General features: G+C 41.9%; 1 protein-coding gene across 1 annotated transcript in view; it reads left to right on the forward strand.

Moving 5' to 3' along the window:
* LOC111238106 (ubiquitin carboxyl-terminal hydrolase 43-like) overlaps positions 1-7,463 on the forward strand; it is a 61,031-nt gene extending 53,568 nt beyond the window's left edge. The window contains exons 12-16 of the mRNA XM_022767506.1: positions 1,110-1,452; positions 2,296-2,454; positions 2,994-3,167; positions 3,327-4,442; positions 5,039-7,463. Coding sequence (XP_022623227.1) covers positions 1,110-1,452; positions 2,296-2,454; positions 2,994-3,167; positions 3,327-4,442; positions 5,039-5,049 — 1,803 coding nt within the window. The 3' untranslated portion in view covers positions 5,050-7,463. The remainder of the gene's footprint in view (positions 1-1,109; positions 1,453-2,295; positions 2,455-2,993; positions 3,168-3,326; positions 4,443-5,038) is intronic.
* Positions 7,464-13,364: the final 5,901 nt, after the last annotated feature.

Consider the following 13,364-nt stretch of genomic DNA (forward strand, 5'->3'; position numbering starts at 1 on the left):
CTTACACACATTTCTGTGTACGGAGTTCAAACAGTCGAACACAAACAAACGCACTGACATCCAGAATCCACTAAAGCAACCAGAACACTTCATACACATTTCAGGATCCGCTCTCGCACTGATGACTCGTCTCACGTCGTGAACGTCGTCTGATTTACAGTGACACTGTACACTGTGTTAATGTCATGGGGCAAAACACACACACACACACACAGAAAAAAAACTATTCATGAAATTTGAAAGATGTGGTCATTGAAGGCATCTTGAGTCAAAGCAGTGAGGTGTTTGCTGCTGATGCTGCTGCTGCTGTTACCTTGTGACACCACACAGTGGCGCTGCAGACATGAGGGAGACACTGCTGTCAGTGTTTACTCAGTCTGGGCAGGCAAATGTTTCTCTGGATGAACCAACTGATGCTGATTAGTTGTCTAAATGAGGAAAATTGAGTTTGTCCTGTAGTCTTGTGCTCTAAGGAACTCTCAGTGGAGCAGATTTTTCCCTCCAAAAGATCTGTGTTTTCACACAATCCTGCCTCTGAGCTCCATTTTAAAGCAAAATATTGTGTTTTATATATATGTATATATATAAATTGCGTTTTCGCCTGGTCATCATGGGGTATTAACATAACACAATGTGAACAGGGCTCTGAATACTTCCTGAATGTGCCGTATATATCTCTCTCTGGGTTCAGCGATGGCGGCCGTGACAGAAGAAACAGGATCTTTGCCAAGAGCAAGAGACAATCTTCACTGTAAACTTTAACTGGATGACCTTGTGCATTACGACGACTCCTCACTGCCCAGTATTCAAGATGGTAATCGGGGGTGGGGGGAGGCAGGAAAAGTGAACAAAAGTGGTAACCATGGCAACAGCATCGAAATGTACTTCCTGTTCCCAAGAAGAGTTGATTAGCGCTTATGTAAAGCGACTGCGAGCTTCCAAGGTTTAGTCATGCTTCATTTCCAAGAGTATAATTAAGGGGAATAAGAAAAACAAAGGAGGTTCAGCTTCTGATTTTTCAGGAAGAGGTGGAGTGAAAGACAGAGTTTTCAGTTTTTGTTGTCTCCTTTTCTTCTTGTCTCTCACCCTCCTCCGCTCTCCTTCACCAGCTTGCCCCAGACGATGCCTGGAAGTGCCCGCACTGTAAGCAGCTGCAGCAGGGCATGGTGAAGATGAGCCTGTGGACGCTGCCGGACATCCTGATCCTGCACCTGAAGCGCTTCAGGCAGGTGGGAGAGCGGAGGAACAAGCTCACCACGTTCGTGCATTTCCCCCTGGCGGGCCTGGACATGACGCCTCACATGGTGAACCGCAACCACGGCACCCATCCGCTCCCCCCCCAGCCCGGGTGGAAGCAGCCCCGACGACCCGACCAGGCTCCTCCTGACTTCCTGTACGACCTGTACGCCGTGTGCAACCACCATGGAGGAATGCACGGTGGACATTACACAGGTCTGACCGATACCAATCATTATAATCATAACTTATTAGTAGTTTGCAGTAAAAACAAAGAATGAGTGATTAAATCTGAAATGAAAAATTAAACAAGATCAAGTAATTACAGAGAATTAAGAGTTAAGATGAAGGAATGAGATCGACATTAGTTTTAAGAAGGAATCTAAAAGAGGAAGGAGGAGTTTTCACGCTCACCCTTGACGTCAAGGTCTATGCAAGGCCGTAAAAACAAACAGCAAATTTAAATCAACTCTAAACCTGACAAGTAACCAGTGAAGAGCGGCAAGGATTAATTAGTCTGATGTTGTTGCTTCTCGTAGCAAGTGTTGAAAAAAAAACAAAAAGCCAAGCAGCAGCATTTTGTATCAGCTGTAATCTAAAAGAGCATTACAGGAAGATAAAACAGCGTGGACGACCTCCAGACTTACGAATGAGACGGATGGCCATGACTTGGTTAAATGTGGCATCAAAATAGGACTTTACCACTTTACTCACATGAACATCAAAAGACAACTCATTGAAAATTAGGCCGAACTTATAAACCCACTTTAACATGATCAGATGAGGCCCTCAGGTTAGATGAAAGAGTGTTGTTAAAGCGTTATAATGAATCATTCAACTGCAGGAAATCTTTAGACCATGAGTTCTGACCTTCGCTGTAAAGGACGCAGTGCTGCTACCTGGCTTTAAAACAGCTGTGTATCATCCAGGAGGAATGAAAATCACTATCATGTCTACGTATGATTCGGGGCACCACCCAAAAGAGATCAACTTTCACATGTCGTTTCCTCCAGTCACGCAGGCACTTGACGTCCTTTCCTTTTGTTACTGTGATCGTAGCCTTCTGCAGGAACTCGGTGGACGGCCAGTGGTACAGCTACGACGACAGCAGTGCCGAGCCGGTTCCAGAGGGGGAGGTGTGCACGCGCGGGGCCTACATCCTGTTCTATCAGAGACGAAACGCCATCCCCCCCTGGTCTGCCAGCTCCTCCGTCACTGGTTAGTCCTTTCAAAAACTCTGTCGGGCGGGATCCTCCATTACGTCCCACCGACAAAATATCGCCTGTCATTACTTACAGATTGCTCTGCAAAAAAACTGTTATTTTTCTTATGTGATTTCAGTCTGCCAGAATTGTTTGATGAACAGTTTCTCAGCAGCATGAGTGTGTGTGTGTGTGTGTGTGTGTGTGTGTGTGTGTGTGTGTGTGTGTTGTGAGTGTGATCTCAGTTATTGATTTTAGCCAGTAAAGTGAAGCTTCTCTGCGGTTGGAGAGAAAGGCTTCTGCCATCAAAGGTCTTCATTTCCTGGAGTCAGAGAAACATTTATCTCGATGGTTTCAGCGTAATGACGGAGTTCGGGCGGTGATCACACGGATTTCATTTTTTGCAGAGTGGATGCGGGATTTTTTTTTCCCTCACCGGGACTTTTGTGGAGGCGATGGATGTTGCTGTGGGGAGGCCTCCTTTCTCCAGCTGTTGCACGTTCATGACCACCCGTGGCTTGCTCGCTCCATTCTTATGCTTTTCTTCTTCCGTAGGCTCCACCAGCTCATCCACGTCGGACCACTGGCTGGTCCGGCTCACTGGGGGCAGTAAGAGGGGCAGCGTCGTGTCAGGAGGACCCGTCCCCGGACCGCCGGGGCCCGTACAGCCCCCAGATTCCCCTGAGCTGCCGGTGTTTGGAGATGAACCTCCCAAAACAGTAGAAACAAGTAGGTCTTTTCATTGTCTTAAAGTTATAATCCTTAAGACTGCAGTCCAGGTTGCAGCAAGTGCATTATCGTATAATAATATTAATCCGGTCCTTTTTAAAACAGACTATAAGTACACCTTAGTATGTATGTGTCATGTGTCATGTTTTTTTCCCTCAGATGGGTTTGAAGCCAAGCCCTTTGTCCGCGGGACGCAGGGCAGGAGTGTCAGCATGAGATCGCCAACGAAGCCCAAGGAGACCATGAGCAAAGTTCTGCCTCTGCGATGGTCCTTCGGCTCCAAGGACCGCATTAAACACCCGACCCCCACCCGCCCCGGAGAGCTGGTGGAGTACCTGGAGTCTGGGCGCCGGCCACGATGTACCAAAGACCCCATCATCACACTGGTGGCCACCCCACCGCAAAGGACCGCGCAGGGAAGAGCCTTTGACGTAGGACAGGACTGCAGCTCACCCAGCGGCAGCAGCCTTAGTTGCACGGACAGACTCAGCTCTGACACTTGTTACTCCCCCAAAATACCAGAAGGACAGAGCAGACCTTGTATGGAGAGAAACATCAGCCAGGGCAAAGCCAGAGATGATGGTTCTCTGAGGCAGAGGTCGTCTAAGAGAGCGAGGCAGGACCAGGGCAGGACCCTGGAACTCCAGCTGCAGAGAGGAGCCATTCTAGGGGGTCACATCAGCCACAGCGCCCCTCCGAGCAGAGACTCCACTTTGAGAAGAACTAAGGTCCAAACAGGGGTGACCTCCAGGGCACAAAAAGACTTGTTACAGATGGTCATTCAACCTGAGGACAGGAGGGGACAGACGGGACAGGAGGGTCGCAGCCACGATAGCCTCTTGTCTTTTTTCAAACCTGCTTTCATGAAGAAAGACGTTCCCAGGTCACCGATGAAGGGGCAAAACGGGCGTACGGATGGCCATGGACAGCTGGAGAAGCTGGCGGGCAGTAATTTAGCTAAACTCTCTCTCTCCAATGGGACGCTGACCGCAGTGGCGCTTGAAGAGAGGAAGGCCTGCGTCATCCCCAGGTGTGACGCCCATAACTGCAGAGTACAGCTGGCGAACGGGAAGGCCGGACATCACGACCCCGTAGACATACAGCGCGCTCACAGCTCCAGCAACATCCAGACGAAGCTGGACCTGACGTTCCGCAGGTGTGCCTCCCTGCAGAGGAACGGCGAAATCGTGGTCCCTCCGGCCCACCGTATCCTGCTGTCGGACAAGCCCGGCTACGCCACTCTGCAGCGGACGCGATACAGTACCACCTCCCTGGGTAGGCGCAGACCTGTCCCTGAGCGGCGCACGCTTAGCTACAAAGCTATGCTAGATACAGAATTGTCTTTTCTGTTTGGCTGGTGGCAAACGAAGCTCAGATAGACACAAGTTAAAGCACAGCGTTGAGATTTTCGCTCCTGGTGTCGGCGTTTAAAATGAGGAAAAACAGGTGAACAGAAAAACATAATGATGTAAACAGGATTTGATTGGGAAGCTTCCCTGCTGCTGTAATAAGTCATGCAGTCACAGAGTAGTCTGAGTTCAGTCTTACAAAATAACTGGAAGACTTTGTAGTAAATCAGTTATCAAAGTGTAGCCCTGTCTGTTTATTATTATTATTACCGTCAGACCAGCTGAGTGATGTGTTGCTGTGGGCGGGGCCACCAGAAAAAACCTGTGTCAGCCACCTTTAATAACCAAAACCATCCAATATCCATTTAAATGTACGCTTCATGTAGAATATAGCTGTTTCCCTCACACGACCCCACGTCAATAAACCCAAACTATCCCTAATAATAATATCAATCATAGTGATTACTTGAGTGAGTGGTTACCATGTGACTGATTGCTCTTGTTTTTGTTTTGTTTTTGAAGTGCCTCTGTGACAGCCCAGAATGACATTTGAACACTAGGACCTCTCTCCTGCTCTCTACGCTCAGCACACGGAGACGCTCGCAGCAGGAGGCGGCGCCGGAAACGCAGTATATCTTCTCTCTCTCTCTCTCTCTCTCCCTCCCCTTCATAGTACTGTTATAAGTTCTTACCTGTGTGTGTCTTAAACTAAATCTATGCAGAGTCGAATTTACCGAGGAGAGAAACTGCTGTAATGTGATTTTTGTGTTTTCCTCGTTTTTTTGTTTTACGAAGCAGTCTGCTGTTAAAATATGGTTTTATTTTGGATTTTATGATCAATATTTGAAAAGCAGAGGGTGGATTTGTTGACGTTGCACGTTTTTAGCCCATTATACACCGGAAAACTTGGTCAGCTAAAGTGGTATACACTGGAATCTTTTCAGCATATACTGTACATAATATAGATAATGGGCTAAAACGTGTAAAAATGTTGAACACTGCAGAAAGTACTAACACCTGCACTGTAAATTGGCTGCTATAACTACAGGCATCACTGCTTTGTCATGTATGATAATTGTCCTGTCAAATCACCACTGCACTTTCTTGCTTAAGAAATGTTTCCATGTGACCAGAGCTTACATGCCGAGTTAGTCTGCACCCAATTTGGACAAAAAGCAGGAATCTGGTATTGGAGAGAAATTAGTCTCAATTAATAACAAAGTGACAAATGCATGTTGCACGACCTGCAAATAAAAACAAGACTCACAAGTGTGTATGACGATTTGAGTGTAATTTATGGTGTTCACAAATAAACTGCACAACCCACAGAAATACTAAACAATTTGAACAACTATAAAAATTCCATTAAAATTTCCATAAGTAAAATTACTTTAAATTATTGTCTAATCATATGGAGACGAGCTGTTTAATCTTTTAGAGAAAAAAAATGACTTTCCTATTTTATTTGAAAAGCACGATGTTTTTCACCTGCACTTGAACACAGCGTACACAACTGTATACACCCAATTCAAACGTCTCATGCGATCCATACACACACAATTAACAGTGTGTAAATAATTGTACAAAAAAGTTATTATTAAATATTTATATGCAAAATTCAAATTTTATCAATAAATTTAAAGTTGAATGTGCATAAATATATAAAATATATATATTTATTTATCTAACTTGCAATGTATTTATTTGTAAAATTGTTTCGCACAGAATTCATCAAACACATTTAGAAATCTTGTTTTTATCTGTAGAATATGTAACATGCATTTGCCACGATTGCTAAACTAATTTCTCTCTTTTTTTCTGTGTTTCAAACTGATAAGATAATTAATCTACATCCTGTCACCAACAGATAACTCAACTATGGGATGTTTGTGGGTGTACAGCAGATTAAATATATGAGGGGAATCTTCAAAATAAAATCTTAGCTTGAAGTTAACTTGGAAAAATGACCTGTAGCTTTGGTTTTTTGATCAGGTTTGGTCTGTGGAGGGATGATAAAGAACAAATTATACATCGATTCACTGCCCCAGTGGCCTGCAGAGCAGCAACAAGGGATTCTGTATTTCCATCTCTGCTCAGCTTCGTGTCTCTCGTGACTGACGTTGGATGTGAACACTCACAAGACCACACACAAAAGCAGAGCTCAGTATGAAGCAGTTTTCTCATTTAGGATAGAACAGAGGATTCATACTGCGTGCACACACACACACACACACACACACACACACAATTATTCTTTCTCTGCAGCCACAGAGATGTGATGTGTCCCAATGGTAAACACGCTTTGTCACGTTCACACACACTGTAATAAAGTAACCACCACAGGCAGAGTCGGGATTTCTAATATATATATATTTAACTCACAGTCATCAGTCATAATCATTGTTTCTGTATCTGCATCATGTCTGATTTTTCTGCTGGAGGAGGAGGAGGAGCTGAACTCCAGGAGAACAAAAAGTTCATAATAATTCTCCTTCATTTCCACTTTGTGATTTGTGTCTAATTTTCAATTTACAATTTTTGTTTTTGTCACTGGGGATTATTAGGGAATAGAAAAGTGCGAGTCCAGGTCGGTTGTCTACACTGTAACTGTATTCACATTTCATGTTGTGTCATTTAACATCACTGTTTAACTACACTCTACCAAAATGAAATGAGAGCAAGTGAAGGATGTTTCTGAGACATTACTTGGGAAATGTGGCTAGATTATATTTTATTATTAACTTTTTTAAAACTCTACATTTTGTACCTGATGTGTAATTATGTAATTTAAGTACCAGATTAAAACTGTATGTTTCAGGTTACTGTATCAGATGAATACATACGGTAAGTGGCGTTGAATTGGACACAACACACAAAAGTCCCTGTACTGGACTGTCTATAATGTCTGCTTAATGTACTGCAAGTGTTACGGAATCGCAAATTAAACACGGCATTTCTCACAAATGAATTCGGTGGAGCTGAATGTTTTATGTCAGCCTGAGTGTTTTTCGTCATTCTTATCTCTGGCTCTCATCGCGCGGCTGTGATGTTTCTTTAGAATTGGAGACGGTGTGTTGGAGTTGCTCAGCTAAAGTCGAGCAACTTATCAGCTCTCGGGATCTCTGATAAAGGCTGGTTTCCCTGAAACACAGTGAAGTAAGGCCAGAGTACTGAGAAACTTCACTTTTTTTTTTGTTTTTTTTAAGTGCAGCTGCTGCTTGACATGCAGCAATGGTGCCTGAATGAAAGCGAATGAATTTAATACGAGAGTGAATTCAGTGTCTGCGTTCAAAGAAACTCGGCTGGATCTCCAAACCTCTGGAGATGGATCCTTGACTGTTTCACAACATGTTTGCCGCTGATCATCATCATGGTGCCTCCCACTTGATTTTACCAACAGCAGTTTTCATCTGCTTAAATTATTTGAACTCAGTAAATTCACTCAAATGGCTTTGTGTGAATCAAGTTAGAGCAGTTGTCCACAAATGCTCGCCGGATACAAGAAAACCAACCAGAGGCACATACATATATATAAACAGAAATGACATAATAATAATAACATAACAATGTAATCACAGTCATATGTGGGTTGGGAGATGAAGAAAACAAAATGAATAAATAGATAGATGGAAGGAATCCTGAATAAGCTTTCAATCAATCGTTTCAAAAGACACAATTAAAATTCATCAAACTCTGATTTCTTTTCTTTTTTTCTTTTTTTTTTAAAAAGTAGTGTTATGAATAAAATATAAGTAAATGAATTATAATTAAATGTTATAAATGATCTGTGAAAGCCTGTTTTCTTGTGTCCTATTGGCTCTCAGAGAGGAAACACCACTGGAGGTTTGCAAAGACAGGATTTACAGGGATGTGAAGTTGCTCGTAACCCGTTTTATTACGAGGGTTTAACACGACACTAGGGGGGCAACAGGGGTTATTATTATGCATTTGGTTATTTTGCAGCAGTGCAGCAGGTTAGAACTGTCGCCTCGCAGCAAGAAGGTTCTTTATCAAGCTGGTAACGTATCCTCCAAGCCCAACCATCAAGCCTGTAAGAGATCCAGACTGTTATTTAATAAGACTATAATTTCAGCCATTACTTCACCGATTGAGCCTCCAGACAGTCTTTGCACTTCTTGTTTACTTGGTTGCTTTTTTGAAAGCTACACAAAGAAAGGGTGTTTTTTTTTTTTTTTAAAAGAACATCCTTTTAAGATGCAAATTTCTGCAGCAAGTTTTCTTCAAGTCGAATTAAATCCTCTTCTTTTTTTACCCTACTTCTCTTTAGAAGACCCGATGTGCAAGGATCAAGTTTCTGTTGCCAAATGTTTTCCAGTGACTGTGTCACATAATCCCTGTTATATAAGTCAGTGTGTTGCTGGAACACACACAAAATACAAAATACAATAACCTACATGAAAGACAATGCTGTTTATAATTCAGTTGGTTGGATACTGGACTGTAAACAGCTGAATGACACAGGCAACACTTGAGCTCACGGGTGTAAAATTCTGGTTTCAAACTGTGTGTCAAGGTGTTTTTATATTTACAGATCACACATTTACTCATTTACTGATCAGTTCATACGAATAATATTGACAGAAGTCTACCTCCATACCCGTCCCTCTTCCTCTTCACCTTCACATCTCTTCTCTTCTTCTCTCCTTCATTCTTTCCCACCCTTTCTACTCTCTTCTTCACCCTCTTAAATCCAGACTTCCTCTTCTGTCTTCTTCTTCTCCTCTCCTCCTGGGTTCCTCATCACATATTTTCCTCCTCTCTCCTTCTATTCACTTCAACTTTTTTTAACTCCTTTCTTCTCTCCCCTCTTCACCTCTTCACCTGCTTCCTCTCCTGGTCCACAGGTTGTTCTGTCCTTTCCCTTTGCTTCCCTTACTCATTTTGACTCATAGCTCGCCCAGCGTGCCGCAAATGAAACCATCAAGCCTGAATGCCCTGCAAGTTGTTGTGGGCGACTTATAAGTGGCCCCAGTGCAGTACTAATGGGGCTCCATGGATTTGCCCGTCCAGACAGAGAGACTGAGAGGAAATGACACCAAGTTATATTATAAACTTCATATAAGATTTGGGGCTTTTGGGAAAACATTCAGAGCTGGAGCCCCATAAATTAGAAAACTTGAAAACTTTTCCTTTACACTTGTTTGTTTATGACTGTAGACATTTATTCCAAGCAATTAAATACAGGCCCAGAGTCTCATGTAGACCTCCAGCCATTTCCTTGTTGCTACAATACTGAGGAGTGAAATTGTTTTCTAAATTAAATAAAACCCCATGTGAGCATGCTACATAAAAGAGACAGAAAAACAAGTCACAACAGCACAGCTCCATGTTTTGTTGTTGCCTATACTGATGGTAACTGGCAGGGATCACTGATAGGAGTTCATCATTTACTCATCTTTTTAACATCCACACATCTAATTTCCTGATGGCTGCAAACATCTGTGCTCTGAATATATTCAGCATGATGCAGGAGTCATGTGGCTGTTTTGTGACAACTGGAGATTGGTTCCTTCCTTTGAACCAAATTCATTACGGCGAGAGTAATCGCCGCCTATCTTCATGTGGATTTTTGTGCGATGGTGATTTATTTTCCCGAGGCCATTACTGCTGTGCGCGCTCTGTCGCCATCACCGAAGGATGTCATCACTGAAAATTAGAGGGAGGTGGGGGGTGCCAAGAAAATCATCTGAACCCTGAACCCTGAATCCGTCATCGAGGAATTCAAATCAGTGAAAATGGAGAAACTGTGGGTCATGTGTCACAAGCTTACAGAAGACAAATCATGTTGATATACAATGAAAATATTTAAAATAATGATAAATTGTGTTTCTCTGAAGCTGTTTTTCCTTTCATGGTAATTTTCCACTTTTTATTAAATTTTTTTAATTTATCTTTATTTTTATCTTTACTTTTATTACTGCACCAAATGTGTGATTACCTTCAAGGAAAGTTGTCAATTTCCTGTCTGTCTTAAGATAATATACACCTGTCCGCGTGTACAGTCAGATTAATCCTTCATGCTATTCCTGCTTGGTCGAGACGTTAATTAAACTCAAAACAACAAACTAGATGATTCACCTTTTCTTGGAGAATTAAATGTTAAGCTTGGTATTTCTAAACATTAGATTTTCTATTTGAGCAACTTTTTTTTGTGTGTGTGTGTGTGTGTGTGTGTGTGTGTGTGTGTGTGTGTGTGTGGTGGTGTTGTGTGTGTGTGTGTGTGATTTTACCTCTTGTTTTGTGTCTCATGTTGTCACGTAGTGCATCTCTTTGTGGTTGTTTTGTGTCTCTTTGCAGTTGTTTGATTGACTTTCCGAGAATCATGAATTGTCACTTGACAGCGAGGCTCTGTTCATTAATCTGTTGAGCGCCTTCAGCCTTTGTGCTATGTTTCATACCTTTATTGTGACTTTTCATATGCTGTGAACATGAAAGCCCAGCTCAGGGATATGTCACGACTCGCCGCTGTCTTTGGTTCGTATGGACATCAACATCTACAGTTTCCTATAGATTGAAAGAATACAGGGCAACAAGTGAGTTTCAAAAGCTGTGAGTCTCTTCAGTTCACACACCAAAAGAGTCACTGGTATTTATCTGCAAAAACCCTGCAATATATGACATAACACACACTGTGTGTGCTGCTGAAGAGTCAAAATCTTATTACAAGGATGGTTAGGCTTCACCACAGGGTGTTATCACCCCATCAAGTGTTAAAATGAATGTTGAAAATGATATTTTAATATTTGTAACTGTGTTGAAGCACAAAGTTCAGCAAAGACTTATTATTACCTCATTAGCTGATGTAGCTACACATTAGTGCATGTTAAGTAAATGAAAATCTCGATTGAATTTTGAATTCAGAATGAAAACTAGGTTCACTTGCAAAGTAAAATAAATAGCAATTTTGACTTTAAGCTCAAAAAGCTACAGACTCGTAACAAAGCCTTAAAAGTAATAACACAGGGACAGAGACAGACTCATGTTGTTTCAGGGTTTTATGTCCTGGTACCACTACAGATCAGCTCTCACCAGGGCAGAGAGTCAATAATTGCCTTACTATTTCATTATTTGGGGTCAGAGGGTTTAGTCTTATGATTAAGAATTACCATGTAAATACCATGCAATCCTGATTTTATTCCAGCCCTCTGTTCTTTTCCAGATAACGGGACAAACCTTGATTCCTTTTGACCGACTGACTTTGGGTGAGCATTAAGTCTTCTGATGTAAAAAGCTGAAGCAAAATGAAACGTCTTTGCTTTCGACCCTCTGAAAGTCTGAGAAAACTGTCAGTCTAAAATGTTTTTCCAAAGAGATATTTCAATTGAGCTCAACACTTTATTTCACTTCATGCATGTCAAAGACAGTCCACTGTATCTCCTGGAGTAGGATTAACCAGTTCAAACATACAGCAGGTTACAAAGAGGCACATTTCCATAGCGATTAACATCATGGTTAAGATGCCCAGTTAAATACACAGAGACTAATACCCGCATCACAGCATCACAAGCCACGACAGCCACACACATGGAGTATAATGTCACTTTGGATAATACAAGTAATGACGTCTACAGGATTATCTTTGTAACATAAGCAGGACCTATAGACCATCACCTCCCACAGAGAAAAACTCTGCATTTAAAATGAAATGGAGCCATTATGTGACGCAGACTCTCTGTCCCCGCTGATGAGAACATACAATCTGTCTCCACTTAGCCAGTGATTTCAAAACACATCAGTCACATGGCCTGTAAAGAGCAGCAGGTTCCTCTAAAACCTAGCAGAGCTTTTACACTTATTATTACATACACTGTTTGTACAAGCTTGAATGGTGTTCCACTGCTAAATACAGTGTTTTCACATGTCATAAGTTTCAATACATAAGCAATGACACGGTAAACAGACAGACACTGTTTTTCTGCCAAAGTTACAACATTCAAACATTTAAAATGTGATAAAGTGCAGTTGGTGTTGTACAAAGGACTCATGATTTTTGCTGTAAAATACAAAAGCCACATATTCGCTATTGATAGAATGATCAGGCTGCGAGTGCGATGGCTGTCTGGGTCAAAATCACATACACTGGCAAACTGTGTGACGGACATAATGAAATGCACAATAGATTCTGTAATTACCCAACAATACTGACTGCAGGTCGCAATATACAACAGTTAATACAATTAAATACAGTTAAAACAAATATTTGTGATGATCTGATTATGATGATGGGTGATATTTCAGATGATAAAAATTGTTATGATGAGGTACAGAATCAAGGTTTGCAGAATCATGAGATAAATGTTATTCTGCATGGTGAAAATAACATGGTGCACTAAAATATATTATTAGTTTGAAGGCCTTTATTGAGCCATGTGTGGAACAGAAACTGTCCTCTTTCTGCTCAGTGCTGAAATTATTGAAATGTAGACAACGTTTGTCATTTCAAGTGCAATTTTTACATTTTTTTTTTAAATGCAGAAATACAGTAATCATGAATCATTCCATAGTTCAATATCTGACTGTGTTTTCTGATTTTCTGTAGTTCACTGAGTTTGAAAATGTTATGTATAAGGTAGAAGAAGACTGATGTTCCTTTTTTCTCTATGATAACAACTCACACTGAACTGACCTTGTAGTGTCACACATTATATAACAACTTGGCGCATAAATGTAGTGTATAGATCAATAAAGTCGCCATTTGGAATGAGTTTTCCTCCTTCGTTACAGCTTCATGTAAAACAGAGGTGTGTTCTGGGGAAACGAGCGGTCAGTAGTGGCAGATGGTGATTTGCTGGCAGTGGTCGTGGACTGGCGGGTTAACTGTCCCATC

The sequence above is a fragment of the Seriola dumerili genome, unplaced genomic scaffold (assembly GCF_002260705.1).
Source record: "Seriola dumerili isolate Sdu_G_001 unplaced genomic scaffold, Sdu_1.0 BDQW01001191.1, whole genome shotgun sequence".
Taxonomy (NCBI): Eukaryota; Metazoa; Chordata; class Actinopteri; order Carangiformes; family Carangidae; genus Seriola; species Seriola dumerili.